This window comes from Diceros bicornis, chromosome 21, assembly GCF_020826845.1.
Source record: "Diceros bicornis minor isolate mBicDic1 chromosome 21, mDicBic1.mat.cur, whole genome shotgun sequence".
Taxonomy (NCBI): domain Eukaryota; kingdom Metazoa; phylum Chordata; class Mammalia; order Perissodactyla; family Rhinocerotidae; genus Diceros; species Diceros bicornis.
Window position 1 is genome coordinate 36302361 of NC_080760.1, and position 25429 is coordinate 36327789.

At 40.1% G+C, this 25429-nt stretch overlaps 1 protein-coding gene across 5 annotated transcripts in view; it reads left to right on the forward strand.

Moving 5' to 3' along the window:
• Window positions 1–25429, forward strand: part of COL14A1 (collagen type XIV alpha 1 chain) — a 212804-nt gene that overhangs the window by 181933 nt on the left and 5442 nt on the right. For all 5 annotated transcript variants that reach the window (XM_058564860.1, XM_058564862.1, XM_058564863.1 and 2 more), the window contains exons 43-45: window positions 3978–4013; window positions 5016–5082; window positions 8584–8772. In XM_058564860.1, coding sequence (XP_058420843.1) covers window positions 3978–4013; window positions 5016–5082; window positions 8584–8772 — 292 coding nt within the window. The remainder of the gene's footprint in view (window positions 1–3977; window positions 4014–5015; window positions 5083–8583; window positions 8773–25429) is intronic.

Here is a 25429-nt window from a genome sequence, read left to right on the forward strand (position 1 = left end):
ACTTTTTCCTGCCTACATCTACAGAGAATCTGTGTTTTTCCTCAAAGCATACATTGGCGGAGTTATGGCCCTTTACTTGCTCAGGAATTTTTATTTTGTTTTGCTTTACTTTGCCAAAATCAAAGGAAAGATGTCAGAGAAGTTGGAATAAAAAATAACTTCTTGCCGTACAGATATTTCACTAACTGGATCTTTTACTGAGGCTGCCTAGCTGTGTCCTGTCACTACTTAATAACAAGCATCCTGAGGCTGAGTTTGAGGAATTTCAGTCCTGATTAAACACATCCGTCCTTATATACCAGAAGGTGCCACCCGCTGTTGTTGTCATTTACCTTATCACTCAGGTTTGCATTGTAATTTCTTTTTCTAAGTTTCAAGAATTTCAAATAAGCCAATTTAATAAATGACGGCTAGCGATGGAAATGTCAAATAGTATATTGGCTGAAAAGTACAAATATTCAAGATAAAATTGATTTTAAGAAATGACTCAAGTTGAAACTTAATTCTGAATTACTAGAGTTAGGTTTGGGGGACATATGTTTGCTTTTGTATTATTATTTAATGAGGAAAAATATTATCTTCCCTGGTATAGAAGATATTGGCTAGCGAATTTGTTGAGCAGTGTTCTCTTTGATGGTAGCAGTAGAGTGTACTGGGGAGTACATGGATTCTGGAGCCCGGCTGATTGGGTTCTGGTCTGGGCTTTTCCACTTGCTTATTGTGTGACCTTGGGCAAGTTACTTAACCTCTCAATACATCACTTTCCTTATATGTAAAATGGAAATATTATCTCAGAGGGCTGTTATAAAAAATAAATGAGTTTGTCTTATAAGCATCTTAAAAAGATTAAATGAACTAATCTTATAAGGCTGTTTTAAGGGTTAAGTGAGTTAATACACCAAGAACAGAGCTTGGGACATGGTAAAAGCAGCTGAAGTATTAAACTGCTAGTATTTATAAACAGTTTCTTAATATATTAAAAATTTATAATATTTACTTATTTTTGTTTGCTGATTTTTGTTTTTGTTTTGCATCTAATGCTTGAAAAATGGGTTCTATTAGAGATTTATTTAGTGGCAACATAAGTGGCTCTTTTCTCCAGTTAGACCTACCGGTGGACATTACTGTGTTGTTGCGACATGGCCATTTGTGGAGCCTAAGAAATGAGGGAAGAGGGCACGGCCAGAACATTTATTTCCAAAAAGAATTGGAGGGAAGAGGTGCTTTGTAAATCTTACTTTTGGAAAAACTTTTATAATGGAAGTTGGATACTTTTTAACAGAATCAACTTTTTCTAGTGATCTAGAGGCCCACTGCCTGAGTATGTCTTAAATATTTTTCTTCTATTTTTCAAGCAAGGCAGTTAAAATGAAGTGCAAATTGGCTTGTCATCAGACTTGAAGTGAAATTCAACCATTCATTCATTCAGTTAACACGTATTTTTTGAGCACCTGCCATGTCTCAAGCATGGAACTGGGGATACAGCAGTCCACAAGCTAGACACAGACTGCCTTATGGAACTCACATGCCCAGAGAGGTCACAAACAGTGAAGATCTGCTTTCTTTGTAGAAGTTGAGGTTTTTGTTTGGCAAGCCCAGCTTTTGTGTTTTTCTTTAATTTCTGTCCCTTATGCTACCTTGTTCCAAATAATGACTACATCATGAGATGCTAGCATCATAAGGGATCCCAGAGACCTTTTAACTTAATGGCCTCATGTTACAAAGAAACTCAGAGCATTTAAGTGGTTTGCAGATCCCACGGCCTAAATATACTTTTCCCAAAATATTAGTATGAATATTTTCAAACACACGAAAATAAAAAGAATTTTAGAGTGAATACCCATATGCCCAACACTAAGATTCTACCATTGTGTGTATGAGTATGTGTGTATTTTTTAATAAAGTTATCTTGGGCGTAGTTGATTATTGATCTCATTTGCAATTTTAGAAAATTATCTTATGGCACACTAAAGGGTGGATTTATACTTTTTGTTGAAGCCAGTTAATATTTTCTTTTCTTTTAGTAACAAAACAAAAGGAAACTCAAGGTCAGAGGGAGTAGACAACAGCCATAGATTTATAATAAATATTTCAGTTTAATATTGGACTTAGTTCAACGTTTGAGCACCTCTTTTATGCAAGACACTGGCTAGGTGGTTTTGGAAATATAAAGTAACATACAGTCCCCAGTATCAGAGACCTTACCATGTACACAGAGAGAAGAGAAATCCATGCATTGACCTGTAGTTAAATATATATGACAATAAAAATTTAGTGTCAAATAACTGATACTCCAACTAAGTACTGCAGTAGAATATCCCTACTGTTGATACTAATTTATAAGATTTAGGGTTAATACTTTTCTCACATCTCAAATATTTTCATACATTGAGTAGACCAGGCCTAAGGGAATGAGAAATTGCAATTTTGAGGAGTAGGAGATAGGAAGGTTGGGGCTAAATTGCAGAAGACTTTAAATTTGAGGACTTTGACTTTGTCACATGGATGTCTAAGAATTGCTGAGTGATTTTGAATAGACGAAGAGCTGCCATCAATCAATAGTCACTGAGCATTCTAAGTTGTGTACTGGTAGTATCTGGGGAAGGTGAGACTAGTGGTTGTGTGGAGGATGAACTGGAAGGGAGATGTTTAGTTAGGGAAGTCAGTTAGAAGGAAGTTGCAAATGCCCTGGGGTGAGAAGGTAAGGGTAGCATGTGAGTGATGGAATAGAAGGGATGGATATAAGAGGAATTGCAAAGCAAAAAATATATGTGTGTGTGTGTGTGGAATAGACATGCAAGAGGCAAGGGAAAGGAGCAGAAAAGATAGAACCAGCGGTGGCCTCAAGTTGGCTTGTACCTGCTCTGGGGAGTCAATTATGTGCTTCTCTTCCCTTCCCAACTCCTTCTTCAGTGACAGTGCATTTGTGGCTTGAAATCAGCTATGCTAGAAGTATTTACACCCCCAATAGCAAATCAAGGCATTTTATTTTTCCAGAAAACCAGTTTACCTGCACACCACAGGATGAACCCAGAATTTTGAGTTTGGGTGACTGTTAACTGAATAGAGATTTTGGAGAACATACTGAGTGTGGTTTGGAACCTATTGAGACTATAGTAACAACTGGGAATAGTCTGACAACGTGGCGAATTCCATCTATAAATGTCGTTCATCATCCTTTTGGTAGAGACTGTAAAAATGTTGTTCAATGAACTTATTACACTGCCTCAGAGTTGAAACATAAAGATGAAATCCTTCTGAAGACACATGTTTTGTATTATAAGTGTAATTTCATTGCAGAAACACTGAGAATGCCATTGTTATTTTAGTAAATTTTTTTACAGTAATACTAAAGCTTCTTATGAGGCAGCGAGTAGCTAAGCCACAAAACAAAATATAATTCAGCTGAGCATTCATGTTAATATGAGCTCCCGTATCAGGGAGAAGCAGAGAGAAAGAAGCGTGTGCCATTATGCTGGACGGAAAGCAGAATGTGGCTGTGGGACTTCACACATCTCATCTCTTACTTGAACTCTTAGGTTGGAAGATCTTTTCCTTCCTTTGGGAGATATTCTTTAAAAACTTGAAACAATTTAGCTATTCAGCAGAGATTTGTGCAATAAATCATGAAGCATCAGTAGAGTACAATTCATAGAGGGGTGTTTAGTATGGAAAGATGGGAATGACCTGTTCAGTGAAAGTAGGTTACAAAGCAGTATTGCTGCATGATCCCCGTTATGTATTAAACATACTGTGTCTATGCCGTACAAGGCTGGATGAGTAAAGTGTTTAACAGAGCTATTTCTGCTTGGTGGGTTTATAGCTTGCTGTTTGTTTCTTACCGTTGTATAGCTATTTTTGCTACAGAATTACTAGAGCTAAGAAAAATATTCTAATAAAATAAGAAAAGATGCATTATCACTATGCTTGGCTGAGTGCAATGTTACAAGTAACTTGACTGTTTAAAAATTTTACAGGGTGTCCCTGGAGCAAAGGGAGAGCGAGGAGAACGAGTAAGTATGCTCTGGCTCTGTTTCCCAGCCGCAGCTGGTTGCACACCTTTCACTGCATAAGCCTGATAAAGGATGACCATTTACTATCACGATTATTCATTGCTCTTATACAATTCCTTCTCTCCTCCCTCTCCTCAGCTCATCTAACTGTGAGCACATTTTCAAGTGGAAAACACCCTGTGGGCTAGAAGTCGGGAGAGTTACTAGATGCAGATCTGTTACCATCCAGCTAGATGACCTTAGGCCCATTTCTTTAAGGATAAAATGGAGGGAATCAAATTCATCTAACTCATAAAGTGGATTTAATGAAAAAATTATATAATGGATGTGAAAAGGCTTCAGAATAGTAAAGGCTATATACAAATGCCAGGTAGTAGAATAGGGCTCATGTTTTTCCAATATCGGCACCCTGGAAGACAATGGAAGGCCTAGAATCAAAGAACTGGCCATGAAACTTAAATCAGTTTATTCTAGGGGCCTTCTCTCTCCTTTGAGAAATTGTGCAGCTGCTAATATAATTGTGCTGTCGCTATGGCAGAAACAGCAGTGACCTTGGGCTCATCCAGTTACCTTGGTGAAACCTTGGGCAATGTGTTTAACTCTGTTCATCTATAAAATGAGTTTAGCATCCTTTCTCTGAGTTGTTATTAGTATTAAATAAGCCACTGCTTGAGAAAGTGCTGCATTTTATAAGCTCTAAAGAGCTATAAATGAAGCATCAAATATATAAGGGTTTGTTTAAAAACTGTTAAATTTTTTAGAATCTGGGACCATAAATGCTTACTTCAGCTTTTTAATTTAATAAAGGTTCTCAGGAACCTCGCACCATGAGTGTCAAATTGCTTACTCCTCTGTGTGCACCGCGGTGGTCAATCCTACCTGTTGCTAGGAGCCGAAGAACCCAAGTGGGAACAATGGGTCAAGTCGGATTTTCATCATGGAAGTATTGCCATGTGGCTGGGCTTGTGGTGAAAGTCAGGAGTATGCTTTTTTCTCATCCAGGGTGACCTGCAGTCTCAAACCATGGTGAGAGCAGTGGCACGTCAGGTGTGTGAACAGCTCATCCAAAGTAAGTGCATTATAGTTACAGATGTTTTCTATTTCTCCTCCAATGGGGAATTTGCTTTTCCCATAAGTGTAATGACTAAGGAAGACACCTCTAAACCTTTATCTTGGTGCAGACATGTAAGCTTTACAGATAGCCATCACTAACCCATCTATGACATCACTACAGATGACCCTAAAGTTCTACATGGATGGTACAGAGGCCAAATTCCTCTGTGTCATTTGTCCAAGAACTCTCTATTTGCCCATGTAGATTCAACTTGACTGCCCAGATCAAATCTTTTATTCCTTCTTCATCTCTCCAAATAGACAGATTTTTTATTCTCAAGTACCCAGCACTTGAAAGCTGCCAGACTCTAAGGCATCAGAAGCTACCTTCAAAAACATGATTCATGGTGTTGGGCTCTATTAACTCACTAGATTTAAATCAATACTTCTTTCTTATCCATTTATTTGAGGGCAACTTCAGGTCCTTTCCTTTATTCTTTAAGATTTATGCCAAAAAGTATATATACACACGCACACGCACAGGCTTCATGTGACATTTGATATGATACTTGGGCTTCATGCCAAAAATTACACTGGAATACACTTTATATGACACCTGTCCCATTTCTTCCTTTTAAACTTGAACTTTCCCACAGCCCAGTATTTCAGTTACTGATTCCTGCTCATTCACTTACACACCCACCCATTTTGCACATTTCCCCTCCATCCGCTATGTATTTTGTCTCAGTAATCTAAGCAGGGGGTTACTAGTTTTACTTCTCTTTGCCAGTAATTTGTTCACTTCCAGGAAGGTCTGAGACCACATAGAGATGAAATACTCCTCTCAAACCCAGCCGGCTCTGGCCTAGCTCTGCTGTCAAGCCCCACACCCCAAAAACACCCTCCACCTCCAGAGCTGACATTACCTGAGTGGCTGCCTTAACTGCTTTGGGCATGTATTTCTTCTAGCCCAGGGAACTTTTGAGAGTCCTGTAAGTATCCAAGAAAGCCCCATTGTCTGGGTCCAAAATTCCGTCTCTTGTAGATAAACCCATGTCTGTCCAAAATTCCGTCTGTTGTAGATAAACCCATATCTCTCCTTGAGGAAGGTATGGAATAAATGGGCTTGGGAGAGTTTTCATTAAGACAAAAATCTCAGGGCAAACTGACTACAAAGCCACCATCTCAGACATAGTAGTAATGCTCCCTGTATTTTAACTTTATTTAAGTTGACATTATATGCCCCAAGTAAATGTACGTGTGTAACAGAATTTACCAGTTAAATGAAACTGATCAGGTTTAACGCCAAAATAGGATCTTTAAAAACACAAGTCATAGGGGCCAGCCCCGTGGCTTAGCGGTTAAGTGCGCGCGCTCCACTACTGGTGGCCCAGGTTCGGATCCTGGGTGCGCACCAACGCACCGCTTCTCCAGCCATGCTGAGGCCGTGTCCCACATACAGCAACTAGAAGGATGTGCAACTATGACATACAACTATCTACTGGGGCTTTGGGGGGGGGGGGGAAGGAGGAAGATTGGCAATAGATGTTAGCTCAGAGCCAGTCTTCCTCAACAAAAAGAGGAGGATTAGCACAGATGTTAGCTCAGGGCTGATCTTCCTCACAAAAAATAAACACAAGTTATAAAAGAGAAATTGAACATTAGTCACTTTTGTAGTAGAATACGTCCAAAACTAATCTATATCTTGGATTATTTTGTAGGTTTCTCATTTCAACTATACAATGTAAATAAGCAGGTAATTATTGTAAGGAAACCTAAGGGTTAAATCCTAATATGCTCACTTGCCACAATATGTGGAGGATTTCACAAGAGTTGCTGTCTTATTCCACTGTAGAATAAAAATCATGTATTAAATATACGATTATTTAAAACATGCCCTGCAAATTGAGAGTTCAAAATCGAGTTTTTCCCCTCAGGAATTCTCAGCTTCTTGTGAATGGCTTCTAGGAAATGGAAGCCAGCAGGGGATTATACAGGAAAGCTGAAACAGGTCTGTGAAATGGGGAGGCCCTGCCTGTCATTCCGGTTGTGAGCGAAAGAAAGAGAAGAGATCGTACGCGACTTTATGAGCAAGACCCAACCTCCCCAGCAGCTGTATTTCTGGCCCCTCCATCATCTGCCCACACGCTACTCAGGTTTCTCAGGGCTCCTCACTTCATCCTTAGGCTCCACTTCAGACGTGATTTATCAGTCAGCCTAGAATTTCTCCCATGCTCAATTATGTGAGTCCAGAGCTGATGAGAAGAATGATGCTAGGAAGGGTTATTTGGGAAACTGTGCAAGGCCAAAGCGATGACAGAGAAGTGATGAAAGACATCCTCCTTGTCAAAGGAAGAAGCTGAAAAACAGCTGCAGAAATGTCTGACCTCCCCCCAGACAGTCACGGGCGGGCCTACTGATGGCCCCTGAGTCAGGAAGCCAGTCCCACGTATAGTCATTGTCCTACGCTTAAGAATGCATTGAATATATTTTGGAAATAACTCCTCTAAAAATGTTATTTTTTTCTTGGTGAGGAAGATTAGCCCTGAGCTAACATCTGTTGCCAATCCTCCTCTTTTTGCTGAGGAAGATTGGCCCTAGGCTAACATCTGTGCCCATCTTCCAGTATTTTATATGTGGGACGCCACCACAGCATGGCTTGATAAGTGGTGTGTACGTCCACACCCGGGATCCGAACCTGCAAACCCCGGGCCGCTGAAGCAGAGCACACGAACTTAACTACTACCAGGCCAGCCTGGTTACTCTTCTTTATTTAGTTTTGAATGTTTGAAAAGAGATAAATCACAGTCATCTAGAAAACTCACTTATGTGGGAAAATCTCAATCTGATGATGCTGGAAAAATGAGGCATGATGGTATCAAGTACTTTATCACTCTATACTTCTAGTTATTCAAATACATTCTTCCAGTCATAACTGAGTTAAGGGATTATAGGAGAGAGGGCCAGAGTTTTTAAAAAATAAAGCTAGTGGAATAAAAAAAAGTAAAGCTGGTGGAAGTTTCTACAGCTGGGACCCAAGTAAAGGTTCCTGCAAAAAGGCTTGGCAACAAAGAGATGAGTTGAAACAAAGCACTTGTCTGGGGATTTGCGAGCAAAAGGGTGGAGCAGCCTTTGTGGGTTGGAAAAAAAGACAAATAACTTCAGGAGAAATTGCTAGAGAAAAAGGGCAGCTGGATGAGGGTTTAGGGGTCAGATAAATGTTGGGGGTGAAGATAAAATTTATGACTTCTGCTCCGTGATGTTTACTGCGATGTTGACGTGAGCTGTGGAATTCCAAACACATGAGATGCGACTTGAATACAGTCCAGCTGTTAATATCATCCGAAGTAAAATGCAAAAATTTTTAAGTTGGAAATCAACATATTTCAGAGGGATGTGCTTTACCCCTTGGTCGGCGCCTGAGAGAATTGTTCGGAGCCTTGACAAAAATACTTCCAGTCCTGCCTTTCTTTGTGTGACAGCTCATTGAGTGCTATCTTTGTCCCGCATGTCTCAGGTCACATGGCCAGTTTCACAGCCATCCTCAACCAGATTCCCAGCCACTCCTCTTCTATCCGGACCATCCAAGGGCCGCCTGGGGAGCCTGGGAGACCAGGCTCTCCTGGAACCCCTGGTGAACAAGGACCCCCAGGGACCCCAGGCTTCCCAGGAAGTGCAGGTGTGCCAGGGACCCCAGGAGAACGAGGTAAGCTGGGCCACTCTCTCATTAAGTACAAGAAGCAGAATGTTAACGGTGGTGCCTATGCAATGATAAAACCCAAAACAATGGACCTGAATTAATTCTACCCCATCTGTTCTTCAGCTTTTTGTGTATTTATCCCTAAGATTGAGAAAACTGAGTAATCTACAAAGTGTTTATCAAGAGCCACATCTGCTTGTATGAAAAAGGAGGATCAGAACTCCCAACTCACCTCTAAGAAGCTTTTGAGCTAATGAGAGAAAACTGTCCCCTCTAGATGAGTGAATTAAGAAAAGGTGCCCCTTCCAGGTAGAAGAATAATAAAATGATATCCCCCTCTGGACAGATGTAGCATGACACATGTGTCATGGCAAGTAGAGAGCTCACTGCCTAGGTCTGGTGCTTTTTTTGTGCAGTCCCCATGCTAGGCAACAGTCAGTGGTGGCTCTGAGGTGAGTCATGAGTCATATTAACATGATTCACATATGCCAATATAGACCATGCCAGCTCTAAACTTCAAATTAAATACTGTTTGTGGCTCATCTTCCTATAATATGAGGCAGTGTTTTGTTTAATAGTTTCATGGGCCAATGTTTTATCTTTCCTACTAAAGTTTCTTTAAAATAGAGATCCTGCTTAGCCTTGTCTTCTACCCTTACAGGTCTTAGCAGTATCATACAATACAATAACAAGACTCTTTTGATTGAATTTCACCCAATTCTGTAATTGACCAAGATCTCCCACTCCAGAAGCAGATCAAAGAGATGTGGGAAATTGAGGTTACGTATTAACCACAAAGAAAGTGATAAAAAAAGAGACAACTGATAAAAGTATTTTCTAAGACACAATTTTATAGAATGTAGATCTGGGGAAAAGCTATTTCCTATCTCCTCCATGAGTCATGTTACTTTTATGAAATGGATAGGATATATTCCTTTTATCAAATTTGGGATGTAAAATGCAGATTATGAGATAGCATTTCACGTTCATTCTTGATCCATGCCAACAGGCCATGTGCATTTCTGCCTCTGCACTTATGTACACGTTCTTCCTCCTTTGGAAATGTCCTTTCCTTCCCCCTTCTTATGTGTGTCTTACTCTTAGTTCAAGGCTCAGCTTAACGGGTCTCATGCATGAAGTTTTGTTGATTGCCCCAGAGCACAAATGTCTCCACCCGCTGAACCCCTGAGGCACTGAGTGTCTCTCCCACCCTTGTTAACACTCATCAGGTGTTCGTGAACAGCTAGATTGCCAAGAGCACGTGGGTCTGAATTGCTTTGCACGTAATAGTTCCTCACTAGGTAATAGTTGTTTTGATTTTCCTTTCTGAAGGTTTTTCCTGAGGCAGGGACCTAAGTCAGCAGATGTAGAGAAGGGCATAAGTCCCTCGCAGCACACCAAAGATCTGGCAGCCAGGAAGGTGGTCCCCTCTGTCAGCAGGGCACCCTCTGCTGGTGTCAGTGATGGATAAACTGCGACTCAGGGAGCACAGAGCCAGCACCTGAGTCACTCTCAGCAGGTCACAAGTTGTCTTTGTTCTTTTTGGAAGTCTTAGCCTTGTTCTTGCCAGACTGAGTCTTTCCTGCTCTGCAAGAGCACTTGAATGATTAGAGCAGAGGAAAATCACCAGGGAGTTGCCAACAGTGGCCTGGACAACTCTTGAAATATGAATTTCTCTGATATAATTTTCTTATGTACATCGAATAGATGTATATATTCTTAAGGAGTATAGTAGACAAGCAAAATCCTGTATTTCACAGATACATGGAAGATGACAGTAAGACAGAAAGTGAAAAATGCCCTTTGAGCATGGGGGAAGGTGATTTTAGCTGATCACTCATTGAAGGATGTGGTTTTGGCGTTAAAATTGGGTTTATAGGCCAACACTCAAGGGAGTTTCCATTCCCGATAAAATATTTCCTTTGCAGTTGAGATTCGTTGCTGTAAGGTGGACCTTGATGTTTTGAACTTAGCCTTGTGGTCCAAATACCCAGGAAAGATTGAGAGAGAAAAATATCTGCCTTTCCACTAAATCAAAACAATAGAATTTTAAAACTGAAGAATCTTCAGCCGTCTTTTCTCCTGACTCTCTCATTTTATGTAAAAGGAAGCATATGAAGATATCGAGTCCCAAAGAAGCTTCAAGTCAGCCAGCCTCAGAACTAGAAATAAAAACCAGAGATCATGGGGTTTTTTTTTTCTGTGTAAAATGTGATTATCACTATGCTCTATAATATAATTTTAAAAGGACACTATATTGTAATGAGTAAAAATAAGTATTATTACTAAGCAGTTTATTTAGACAAATAATAAACTACAGAAGCAAGATTAAAAGAAATAGGTCTGTTGAGTACTCTGGCCTAGCACTTAAGTGAACCTCACTTTCTGCTGAGGCTTCTGCATGAGTCTCACATGAGTCTTCCCCCAAAAATTCATGACTCATTGACTTTGGCTAATTTTTCATCAGAAGTCTTCCATCTGATTTCTCTATTATAATTTTTCAAGTTTTTCAAACTTTTTAAAACATGATGCACAGGAAGAAATACATTTTACATCATGATGCAGTATGCACATGCATGTGGATGCATACAAACTTATATAACTGAGGCAAAAATATAATAATACCTACTCTTAGTATTGTTCCCTGTTTTCTTCTTTTCTAAAGGCTGAGAGGCAACCTTGGATGTCATGACCTCAGTTTGAACTACTGTTCTAGTACAAGATCTTTGATTAACCCCATCATTATCACTGAAATAGCCAAAGAATATGCATTTTTAGACCACAAATATTCCCTCCATATTAACAAACTGAAGTAGATGACTATTCATGACTTCTGTTGTTACCTAACAGAAGACTCTATTTTTGTTCGATCTGATTGTCTACCTCTCTCTCATTAACACTTTGTCTCTTTTAACTTGAAGTATTTATCACAAGTTTGTGAAGACTGATTAGAACAGTGTTTTAGCGATCTTCTCACATAGATTGTAATATTCAGAGAATGCTTAGAATTTAAGGATTCAGAGAGATCCTGCAGCTCATGTGGTTCATCTAAACTTTGAGCCTGTCAATTGTCTAATTATTGGCATCCAGAATTGAAGAGGTTCCATTTACATGACATAAGCAAAAATGGATGCAGCCCAATTTCTCACCTGCTTTTTCTTGTCACTTATATTACACTGTTAATTTATGTCAAAGAAAAGCTGTTCCTCTATGGGCTATGATGTTGTTGCCTCTCCCCATTAAACCCTACATTGTCTTCAGGTCTTCCAAAATTCAGAAAAGGGGTCAGATCAGCTCTAAGTTTCCTCTTTTGTTCTCTGAACTGTGACAATTGAATCCTGACTATTCTGACCTTAATTCACTCTCCAATCACAACCTTGTGTGACTCTAACTAGACTTTTTGATAAGAGCTGCATTTCTAATTCTGATTTCTGCGTATCATTCGCAGATGACTAATCTGTTTGTTTTCTTATTCCATTTATTTAAATGTTCATTATTCACATTGGTATTAAATCATATATGAACCCAGTCAACAATAAGTTTACTGTCTACAGTTCACAAAATTAAGTTTATTTACTTGAGAAGAACGGGGAAATTTTCCTGATTTCAGTCTTTATACAACTCCTTCAATTTCCATGATTCTCCAAAAAATATTGGATCAGAGGAACCATCCAACTAAAGATTTTGTTATTTTTCATTGTATATCCATAACAGCTGGAATTGATATCTGGTTTATTTTTTATAATAAATCAGCAAATATTTATTGAATGCAGGGGTTATGTAAGGCTTTTGGCATGGCAGTGTGTGAGATAAACTATTATTTATGGCTTTTACTTATTAGGCACCAAATGCATCTGCCAATATTATGCTCAGTGCTCTATTCAGACTCTCTCATTTGGATAAAATAGAAGACCTGGTGTGGATAAGGAAGGAATATAAACATTACTGAAGGTACAAGTTGGGACATGGTAACTGCTAAGTGAGTCATGTAGGAAGTAAATGCTGTCAGAATGTAGAGGAAGACATCACTGTGGCCTTTCATAAGAAAGTGCTAGAATTTATTAAGCAACTACTTAGTAAACTATCAGATGCTTAGCACATTATTAGTGCTCATAAAAGTCTTATGAGATCAGTATTAGCCCCATTTTTAGGTGAGGAAACTGAGGTTCAGCTAGATTGTCAATTGTCCAAGGTCACGCAACTGAACAATAGGGGACTAGAATTCAAATTCAGGTCTGTGCTTGCTCCACTCTGCTCAGTTCCACCTTTGACCCCATTGCTTAGTGGGGGTTTCACAGAGGAGAGGCCAGAACTGTGCAGGGTCTGGTGAACCCGGTTTCATGATGGCTCCTAATAACCACTATTCAGAACATGGGAACTGCTAGCCTGACCAGAATGTCTGAGTAGGTTGTGGTTGTACTGTTTGCAAGCTCCTTGTGCACCCCGTTCTGCTGTATTTGGATAGCCTTGTGGCATCCATGACCTGTTGGGTAAATATGAACACGATAAAACCATTTTCCATGACTATACATTTTGGCACTTGACAATTCTTCTAGGATTTAGCATGTGCCCAGGCTATGTAAGAGTCCAAATAGGGGAATTACCTATAGGAAAGTGGTCATGGATCTGGCAATTTGGGGTGCACTGTAGAAGTTATACTTCTATTATAATATCTCACCCTGGAGGCAGATTGGGGAGAAACCTGGAACAAGGCAATTTGATCTTGTGTTACTTCTGATATTCTAGAAGAGAAACTGTTTCACCATCACCTTGTGATATTGCCTTAGCTGGAAGCAGCATGAATGGATGGAAGAATGTGGTTTGGAGCATCAGTCATCTATGGGTTAGGATCCTAGCTTTGTCACTTACCAGCTATGTAATCTTGACAGCTTAATCTTACAACTTAATCTTTCTGAATCTTCATTCATTCACCTAACCCACACTTGCTGAGCATTCACTACACATCAGGCATGGTGCTGGGCATCGACGACATATGGTTAAGCAGGCATCCATTTCCTGCCTTTTGTAACGCCTAGTATGGAGACAGATATTAAACAAAAAAAATACATGGACAGTTTAATTTCAGTGTTATAAGTGCTATGACAAAGTGGAGGATGCTACGTGAGCATAGAAGATGGGACTCTGACTTTGTTGAGTCAGTGATGTTTTAGCTAAGACCTGAAAGTTTAGGAGTTTGGCATATCAATAAGGGAGTCAGAGGAGAGCATTCTAGGCAGAGACAGCAATAGCGTGTGCAAAGGTCCTGAGGTGGGAAAGGGCTTGAAACCCAAAGTCATGATTCTCAAACCTAGCAAACATATTGTCTCCTTTTTATAACAAATAATTTGCAACATCTCTTTTATTGTTCTAAAATTAAATTCATAGATAATAAATATAATGTATCTTCCCACATAATTAAAAAAAAAACTAGAGTCTCCCCTAGTGTAACATAAAGAAGTTAAAGAAAGGTAATTTGTAGTCAAATAGCTTATTCCAATATGCAAATTCTCAGCGTGACTACACTGGAAATATAATGAAAAAGTCAGAATGTACTTATATTTAAGAATTACCAGGAATGTAACAGCTACAAATTCAGGCTGATAGAGTTGAGCTTTATCAATTACTTATGTCTTTCTACATTTGTGTTCACAGTCCAAATCTATTAAGATAGCAAATACATCATTGGCATCACGCAAATAAATATAAATTACCTTCTCCTGCTTTTCCAGGCACATGTTCCTTGGTTAACAGATCTCTTGGTTTTCCGCTATGTTTCTTTTTCCTACTAGGGTGCTCTCCAGAGAAGCATTACAATACTGACTATCCCTTCCCACCAATTGATGGTGGCAATGTCTTTCCCCAAACCAGTCCCTGGAAAAAGTTGAGTGGAAATGACTGGGAGGTGTCATTCCAAAGACTTTCCCCATTGGAACTCATTGGTTTCTATAAATGTCATTAGCACTTTACATCTACTCTGTGGGATCAGATATTTTGGGTGCTAAGAGCTCTAGTCACTCCAATATTATTACTGAGTATAAAAATAATAATAATCATGTTGGAATATCATCTTTAATCAAGAGAAAATTTCACGTTTTTGTTTAGAGCTTGATGCTAGGGCAGTTTCCCTCATCTGTTTTCTCCCCAGATTAGTTGTTTATTGTTCTTTGAGGATAAAATCCCTGAGTGACTTTTGAAGTTGGCAAATTATTCCCATCGAGCTTTTCCTGCCACAGAAGAGCAAATTTCTAATGTAAAGAAACATAAGATTTAAGGATCAATTTTTTATTAGTCCTAAGGTTCTGTGGTTAACTTGGAAAAATGGACTTTGTTTCATAAAATGAGAAAAGGGGGATGGCAGAAGGACGAGAAGATGAAAACAACTGAACTCCACCAAGCAAACACAGATAGAAAGGAATCAGCCATACTCTGGACACCATAAGTCAATGATGATCCCTCTGAGAGACAGAAATTGCAGTCAGGGCAGGGAAATGCTGCACACACACTAAAGCTAAATCCGTCCCTAGTGCTCATGCCACAGTTAACTGTGAATTAACAAGGCTGAGAAGTCTAGAGAAAACTGAGTCCCAGATTGATTCAAATCTGGGAGACAGAAGTAGGGTTCTTATGTTCAATATTCCTGAGGTTGAAAAAAGCTGTTGGCACTGAAGATACATTTATCAGAAAACTTTGGACACAAATTCAGATTAATGCATAGCAATTATGAGCCAAGAATGCCTCAGTGGTAAGCATCTGTGAAACTTCTCTTTTTTTTTTCCTCATCTTGTGAAACTTCTTAATGCCCCTTATATCCTGGTTTATTCCTGGAAAAAATTATCTTTATGTTACAGATCAACTTAATTAAAGACAGAGGGCTGGTAGAGCTCTCATAATAATTTGCTGGTTGACGCTTACACATTTCCAAGTCTTCCCTGTGATGTTGTGTTATAGTTGATATTCACTTGCATGAGACGTAGGCTTGTCATTGCTGTTAAAAATCTACTGAAATATCTTCTTCTTCTTCTCTCCTTCCTCTCTATTTTCTGCCTCTCATCTCCTGGGTGATGAACTCCAGAGAAGTCAAGATAGAGTTTTCTCTCTTCTCACTCAATAATTATCTAGTAAAGTCTAATTTGAATGTCCTTTAGAAAAAGATCTTTCTCTGAAGGTTTGATGGATTGTGTTTTCCTAATGTGTAGTAACCTTAAGGCATTGGCAATGCCTTTTTTTTCTCTTTGTATCATCTGTTATTTTATAGGGCTTTTTTCCCCCTATTATGCAGTGACTCTTTCTGCGTGGCTGCAGAGAGATCTATGTGTTCGTGATCTATTACTATGTAACTAATTACCCTAAAACTTAGCAGCCTAAAACAACAAAACATATATGATCACCGTTGCTATGTGTCAGGGATCCAGGAGTGGTGCTTCTGGGTCAGGGTCTTTCAAGGTTGCAGTCAAGATGTCAGCCAGGGCTACAGTCATCTGAAAGCTTGACTGGAGCTGACATATCTGCTTCCAAGATGGCTCACTCACAGCACTACTGGCAGGAGTCTCAGGCCCTCCCTGACTGCTCCACTCATATTCAGCATGAGAGGAGTGGGTCTTTCCATAGGAGTGCTTGAATGCTCTTGCAACATGGCAGCTGCTTCCCTCACAGCCAGTGATCCAAGAGAGAGATCAGGGAGGAGTTCACAATGCCTTTTTTGGCTAGTTCCAGAAGTCACAAGCTTTTACGTTCAGTATATTCTATTTATTAGAAAGGAGTCACTAACCCCAGCCCACACCCAAGTAGGGGGGAATTGGGCTTCACGTTTTGAAGAGAGGAATATCACACAATTTGTGAATATGTGTTTAATCACACTCCGCTAAGTTAAACCAAGGCCTTCTGGCCTTGCACTGTAAACAGGGTGATGCTTTCATCTGTAAGAATGGTTTCCAAGCAGTCTGACTTCTAGAACACTCGTGAGAGGTTGGCTGGCTGTGTTTCTGCCTGTTTTCACCATTTGAGTGTTTTTCTCTCCCACCTCTTTTAAAATTATTCAAATGCCAGATGTAGCTTTTTAGAGGGAAATATAAGATGTAGATTTAAGCACCTTGAAAGAGTAGCACCTATTGGAAAAATGGTTTTGTAGACGAACTTTTTTGTGTCCTTGTTTCTGGAATTAATTATAGTCAAGATAAAATCATTTTCCAAACAAAAGAACGATAAAAAAAAAAAAGTCACTGACAAATTAAAATAACCATCAAATTGTGTCCAAACCCTTCGTACTGAGTAGAATATGACTATTACAATAACAAAAAGCTGTAACTGGTGTTTTGTCTTCTTTTTGCCATGAAAGCGAATATAATTGTTTCTGTAGCTTAAAATTTTTATGCAACTCTGAATGGGAAAGTCTGTATAGTAGGTCTTAGCCGATTCTTTGTATTGGATTTCAGTCTCTGTCAGGGGTAATGGGTATTGTGCTACAAATACTGCTCAAGGTTAATGCCATCTCAGTAAGATATCTTTGTGTGGTCCCGGTTGGTATTTTCCCATCAGCTTCACTTCAAGTATGTACCCTTTGCTCTAGCAAAACTGAACAGCTCAGTGCTCTTGGTATTAGTCAACTTTTGCTGCATAACAAACCACAAAAATCTCAGGAACATACAACAATAGATATTATTTCTCACCACATGTCTGGGGGAGGCAGGGGCAGCTCTGCTCTGCTCTGCTGGGGCCCTAGCTGGAAGGGCAATAGCTCTCTAGAGTATGTTCTCCTCGTGGCAATGGCAGAAACAAAACAGGGCAAACCAAACACCCAATCATATTTCAAGACTCTGTTCATGTCATTGCCACTAATATACCATTGGTTAAAGCAAGTCACATGGCCAAGCCCAAATCCAAGGGGTAAGGAAATGCATGACCCCCTAACAAGAGAATGGGTGGATCATTCTATTGTAGAGTAGTGAGGAATTCAGACCACTAATCTAGTTTACCACGTTCTTCATACATGCCTTTTCCTTTCCTATCACATTCAGTGCTGACCCCTGTTGTGCCCTTTTCTTATACCCTTTCCTAGATTTTTACATGCTCTTCTCACTCCCGAGAACCTCTTTCTTCCTCTGGCTCATTCATACTCAAACTTTAAAGCTCATCTCAAGCGTGACCTCTGCCAGACCACTCCTTCCTCCCCATGGTTTATTTGTTTGGCCAGTGTATTTGTTGTTGCTACCCTGCCTTATTCCAAAGGAACCAGACTGAGTAAGATCTCCCTCGTTTGTGCTTCCCTGTCCTCAAGCACATGTCTCCATCACAGCAGTTTCCCATTATATTGTAATTGTTGGTCTTATTTATTTTCCCTCTGGACTGTGAGTTCCTTGAACGGGGCTGTGCCTTTCATCTCCACATCCCCCCACAAAAAGCCTGAACAAATATTTGATAAATGAATAGTTGGCTGATCCCTACCTCATTAGTGTGTGAAACATAGCATTTAGCACCCAGGTAGAATATACTTTCTTGAATTGCCCTTTAATGATTTCACTTCTGTTAATTCTATCTCACCAGTGAAGCTACATGCTCCCCAAAGGCTAAATTTAATGTCTATTTTCCTTTTATATCTCTTAATACCTGAAATACAATGGTTATTTCACGAATCATAAATGAGTTATGGTGTCGATTACCACTGGGCCAGCATCTTGGCTGCGATCCTTCGTGCCCCTAGAGCCATGGTGAAAGTAGAAGCCCATGCAGTTACGGTCCCTCAGTCCCAAGACATCCTGTTAATAGCCAATTACTGCCAAGTTGACAATGTCAGCATTTTCTTCCAATCGTCATCATATAAATTTAGCCAGAAAAGCAGGGCGAGATTTTTAAATAGGAGTTTTGGTTATCCTGGGTAGGAAATGCATATAAAATAGCAAATGCATTGGACATTTCAGCGCCCAAATGTAAGTGTGTCTAATTTAGATGTCTGTGGTCAAAAGATTAAAGAATTCCCTGCCTATATTGCCTATAAATATATGTGTGTGTGTATATATATAGATATAGATTTATACATAGAGAGAGAGAGAGAAAGCGAAAGAAACTACTTTTCTTTTAATTGTAGGAATATACTTTGCCATTTTGTACATTTTTGGCCTTGAACTTAAACAAGTGAAATGGAAATGTAACATGTACTAGTTTATCTGATAAAACTAAAGCTTTTTATATTATCTATGATAAACCATTTTAGTGAATTTTTTGACATGGCTATTAAAGCAATAAATATATTATAATAAATATATCAAAATGCATTTGTATAGCTGGGTGAAAACATACACAGAAAAGATATATTTATTAACCCTTTCTATTTGCATTGGTTCTAGATTTAACTTTGACATTAAATTACTACGTGAATATGGCAAAGTAGTTTGACTTTCTGAACTTTTTTGCTGGTGTGGGAAAACATGATGAGGATCCTAGATATAAGATGTATTTATCTTAGTAGCGGATTCTTCATGCTTATTATGAAGGTCATAACACATTTCGTTTTAAACTCTGTAGACCCAGGCCTACAATGTGACAGTGTCTTGATACAACTCTCTTCTTTTCCAAGAATGGAGAGCATCATATCACTTTTCAGTTCTGCAAGGAATGAAGACCAAACCAAGCTCTAATTGAAATATCATCGACTGGTTGAATATTCATGTTGAACCTGAAATGTTCATTTTTTAAGCCATAGAAATTGGCTCATTTTTCTGCTAACTTTGAATTATTTATAATTTTCCTAACAGTCATTGCTTGAAATAATATAAGAGCATTTAAGGAAGAGCAATCAAAATGTTTGGAGCTGAAAGTGATAGACTGGCATTTGGGCTGACATTCTTATTACGTACCCGTAAGGTCATAGTATCAGTGCCAAAATGAGGTGGGCAAAAGCCAGGATTCCTGGTGCCCAATTAAATCCCTGTTCCTCTTCACCATTGCACCTACAGTTGTGAACAGTCAACCTGCAAACAACTACACAGGGTCAGTGTGCATAGATGAGCTGTGCACTTCATTTTCTTTCCTCTCTCCTCCGTTCTCCCTTTACAGCTCCCATTCTCCTTCCTTCACCTCCCTCCTTCCTGCTGTCCTTCCTTCCTCCCCCTCATTGCCCAAATGGAAGCGCGTCTAATTTAGATGTCTGTGGTCAGAAGACCAAAGGACCTCCTGCCTATATTACCATGTCTCTAACTGATAGAAAAATCTGAACTGCAAAATATCCTGCTGTCTTGATCTTGATCTGGTTAGTGGATTCCTCTGAGCACTGGGTAGCCCTACCTAACGATTCAACATGTTTTCCTCTGGCTTTTCTGTGGAACCAGTACAGTGTTTAATAATGGAGTTGAGCTCTGCAGGATTCCAGTCCACCTTGACTAATTGTATGGCTTTGTAGCACCCAGCAGGGGCACATCCAGGTTTTGTGGGGCCTGAAGCTTAAACAGTTTGGAGTTCCTCTTTAAGAAAAAGAGTATGAAGTTACAAATAAAAAACTAGGTAGAGGGTATTGAAGGAGTTCTGTGCACGTAAGGGGCCATATACAAATCCTTAGTCTGATATACAAAGCTTGTCTTGACCTGGCCCAGACTGGGCTCTTAACCTACCACTCACTGCAGCTGCCAAAGCCATACTAAACAGCCTCTAGTTCCCCACGCTTGCGCTGTTCTCTCTCACCCGCAAGCCTCTGCGCATGCGCTTCCGTCAACCCCTCTTTACACAGCTAATGCCAGCTCTTCAAGGCAACTTTCAGGGTCAGCTATATTGGAAAGCCTTCTGCCATCCCGCACAGATGCCTCGAATCTGTGCTCTCATCTCATGTTGTAGCTATTCTCACAGTGCATTATAGCTACTCATTTATTTGTCTGTCTTCCCTACTACGTGGTGACCTGCTACAGGCAGGAAGGGTGCTTTTGACTCTGAATTCTCAGTGCCTGATATTGGGACCCGGCCAGGCAGTTTGCCCTTCTCCCTTCTTTAGCTGTGCGTCACTTATGTTTCCAGGCACCCTTGCCCGCTGCTTCTGGGTGGAGGCATTGAGGAGGATTAGAGGGTATGAAGATGGGAAAGTCAGGATATTTCCCCCCTTACTCCCACCCCTGCCTCCTCCGTGACCCCAGTTGTGGCTACAACCCCTGTGTGACTCCTGCTTCCACTGCACAATCCGTTACTCTGGTTCTAGATCCTGCCAGAAGGCCCTAGGCACTGGGCTCCAGTCACACCATTTCTTCCCATTGTTTCTGCACTCCTAGAGGTGGTTAGTGGCTTTCTGCTGTTGCTAATTTGTGGGTTGCCTCATCAACTTTATTTGGCTTCTCAGTCCTTCTATCACCTATGTAACCAAGTATTAAATTGTGTTAAAGTCCTTCAGCCTGAACGATCTAGAGAGCTTTACCTTTCCCCGGCTGAGCCCTGAATTATAGAGGCGCACTAGGTGGCCACTTGTCTCATGAAAAAGACAATAGGAAGAGGAACCCTTAGCAATGGTTTGTAAAGTTTGTTTACATTTAAAGCAACCATGTATTTTCCAATCTTGGCCACCTTAGCACAAAACGTGGAGCTCCACATGCTGGTACTAATCCTACAGGCCAAACATGTAGAAAGAGCAGAGCCTGGAAAAGTGCATAAAATACTTGTTGAATTAAGTCCAATTAATCTGTCATCTTGTAGCTGGGTACTCAGTCCAGTACCTTGCACCTAGTAGGCATTCAAACATACGATGAATGAGAAACACATTGTAGTCGCAATTTGTTGCCAGCATTTCCCAGGTAACAGACACTATAATAACACAGCTGAAGCCTTGTCTCACATTTTCTGTGACCTTTTGGTAGAATTACAATGGCATTACCCAGGCCTTGCATATCTGCCTGGGCATAAATCCTGGGAGTTGCTCAGAATGTCTGAGATCCAGAGGGAGTGGCTCTGCTCCATGGAGCAGCATGAGACTCCAGGCTGGAGTGCTTACTGTGGTCAGGGGGGCATAGAAATGAGTAAAATCTCCCTACTCAGAGGCCAACAGGCCAATGAAAATAGGAAACCAGGAACTAAGGGCCAGCTCCTGTAGTCAGTGTGAGCAGGATAAATCCTCTTAAAATCAACCCCAAGTCTTGCTTAGAGCAGAGGGCAAGTGTGCAAACTAAGGAAAGTAAGCTGAGGAAATGTGATAACCACAAGGCTGATTGCTGAGTGTGGAACCAGAGAAAATGTGCAGACTGATTTGGCAGGCAGTTCAGGAAGCGCGGACTACAGCAAGCAAGACAAGAGATGCAGCCCGCAGGCCCAGCTTGGGCTGGAGAGGCAGGGAGAGCAGTTCTTACTGTATAGGCTTCAGTACCAACCTGCCTGGGTTGAAATCTTGGCTCTGTTACTTACTAGCTAAGGACAAGTGACTTAACCTGTCTGTATCACAGCCCTCTTTTAGTTAATAGTAGTGCCCGCCCTCTTGGTTCTTGTGAAGACTAAATGAGTTTATACATGTAAAGCATTTAGCATTCAAAACCTAGTGAGGTAATTATAAGCATAGCCGATACACCAACCGACCATATTTATGGTTTGTTAAAGTCTACAATCGTACTTTGTGTTGCATTCATTCATCCATTTGTTTGACAGGTATTTCTTGAGTGCATAATCTGTGCCTGGCACTGGGAATACAATGAAGAACTAAAACAAATAAGTCTCTCTCTTAGTAGACCAGTAAAAGAAAATATTGGAGGGTCAGTGTTAGGTTAGTGGTAAGGGAGAATCAGATACCCTGATATGATTTCTCATGAGACTCTTAAGAAAGAATGAATATGACAAATGTACCACTCTAGTGGGGGATGTTGATAATGGGGGAGGCTATGCATGAATAGGGGAAGGGGATATCTCTGTAGTTTCTACTTAATATTTCGGTGAACCTAAAATGGCTCTGAAAAAATAAAGTCTGTTGAAAATTTTTTTAAAAAGAAAGACTGAATAACAGAAGAGACTTCTCTCTGATTATCCTAGTTATTTTGATAATTCCACGGAAAGCTAAAGATATTTTAATCTTAGCTAAATCATATTTTTGTTAAGTTAGATCTTCATTTATATGCTTATGAAAAAAATGGCAGAAACTTAAACTTAATTGAATTCAATTATTTTCATCTCTAAAAGGCATTAGTAGTTGATATTGCCACACAAGGAACTTATTAGAAGAAGCAGTGTTCACGTAAGCCAGGCATGTGAAGGTAAAAGGGAAGCTCCAGCCTAAAGAATTTTGTTTGTTGATCCTTCAAAGGTGATGCTGGCTTTTAGCAGCCAGCTGCATGTTGGTGTAGATATTTAATCATTCAGTTAGTCTTCCAATATTTACTGGGCCACCTACTATGTGTGTGTGACTCTGCTAGGATCTGATACTAGAGCAATAAATAAGGCATGACCCCTACAGTCACCAGGCTCATAGTTCCAGGCTAGATGAACATGACAACAAGCAATGCAATGGGATAAGTGCCAAAGCAGGCACTGATAATATGGAAGCAAAGAATTCATTCATTTATTTGTTCACTCAATAAATACTTGTTAGTTATGTACATGTGCAAGACACCGTATTAATAACATAGATAATCTTTGCCCTCTTGAATCCATTGTGTTTCTGCCCATTATGATTGTAGAGAAGCTTTGAGTTGGGTCTTGAAGAATGAGGAGTATTTATGGAGACTGCCAAGGTGAGAAGGGTGTTTCAGAAGGAGGGAATATCCTGTGCACTCAGGAGTCCCATGCCTTTATGGAAAAGATGCTGGCCTTTAGTTCTGGTGACCCCATCTGAGCACCACCTTGGGTCCTTGCAGAAGAGTTGTATGAGAGAAGCCCTTATTATGGGCGATGACTCCAATTTTGTCTGTAAAGAATGACACTGCCCAGACTCCATTGCCCTCTGTCATCTCATGGAGAGTCACAGGCTGATGTTTTGGGACATCGGATTTCCCTCCTTTTAATCAGGGCCTACAAGGCTTATCAAACATATATCCAGATCTATATTTAGAGATCTGAGGTTTCTAAACTTCACCTCTAATTTCAATCCTCATCTTAGTTACTTAGATTTTTTTTTTTTGCTGAGGAAGATCCACCCTGAGTTAACATCTATTGCCAGTCTTCCTCCTTTAGCTTGAGGAAGATTCACCCTGAGCTGTGGGTCACCACTGCAGCATAGCTGATGAGTGGTGTAGGTCTGCACCTGGGATCCAAACCCATGAACCTGGGCTGCCAAAGTGGAGCGGGCCAAACTTAACCACTATGCCACTGTGCTGGCCCTCAAATATTGATTTTTAACATGGTTTTTTCATTCCAAAAAAAGATTTATAGCCAAGTTCAGTTGTCATCAACGTGAATATTCCTTCTGAGAACCATAAGTGAACACATGGTCAAATAATATACTAGCCTACATGTAGCGGGAACATATAACTTCAAGGATAGTAAATTCTAAAATTCTCTGTTAATGTATAATTATATTCTTAGAATTTATTTATTTATTTATTTATTTATTTTAGGCATCTTGAGGGGCTGGAATATTTTTATGAGGCTCTTCCTCTCTCACCTTGATTTGTATTGCAGATAATGTCAAATGAAGCTTGTTTTTCTCTACATAACTGGAAAATTAAAACAACGAGATTTTCTGCTTCCTAATCTTCTCCGCCTTTTGCTTTCTTTATGAATAAGCAAAGGATAAGTCAGGAAACTCTTATCAGGGGACATTCCCGAGAATACCTTCCTGGATGTCCTATTCAGCCTAATCTACATCTTCCGCTTGTGGAGAATCACTGAGAAGCCAGGTTGTTAACGCTGATCCTTGAGTACCGTAAGGTCATGGGAGGCCTCTGGATCACCACACAGTTAATCAGGGGCAGCCTGGCTTTAGTCATCGGTGTATTTCATTGTGTTCTAATCCTTTAAAAATTAGTAGTTCCCTGTGGGAAAAGTGACTCCAATTCTAACAGAAGAAGAGGCAGTTTCTGCTAAATTCGCAGATGCACGTTAGGACACAATCGTTGGCAAGTGAGGTACTACCAGCTCAAAAGTACTCACTCCAATTATTACCCAATTAGCTGAACTAGTAAGTAGACGTACTCAGGGATGGTTTTCTGTCTGAACAACCTGATTAGCTATCAAGCATTAAATGTTGACTAGTCTGAATAAGTTCTGTGCTCTTTAAACTTAGATGAGATTGTATTTTTACTTTTGAGCAATCCCTCTCTTCCTTATCAGCTCCTAATAGAAGAGTCAGGCCAGAAACAGGAGGTCACAGGCTTGCTGGTTGGTGCCCTGCCCTCTCCTTGTGTACTGGTCTTTTGTGAGCTCAGAAAACTCCACCCAGGCCACGTGCAATAGTTATGGGTGTTGGGGAAGCAGAGCAGTGGTGGACCAGCCTGGAGGACTGACTGCTAACAAGGAAGGACTTGTTTAAAGATGCCAGGTATACCTTGCCCCCAAGAGCTGGTCACAAGGAAGCACAGCAGACAGCAAAGCTTCAAATCCAGGGATAATCATATGCAGAGATGTGGTTATATGCGCTGTGTAGATAAAACTGTTAGTTGCTCATCAGTCTATTTTTTGCCAACTATTCTCAGAGCAAATGCTACATAAACACCTTTCTTGCTGGAAGTTCTAAACCAAGATGTTACAAGTGATTATTTTCAAGGGCTGGAGTCCTTGT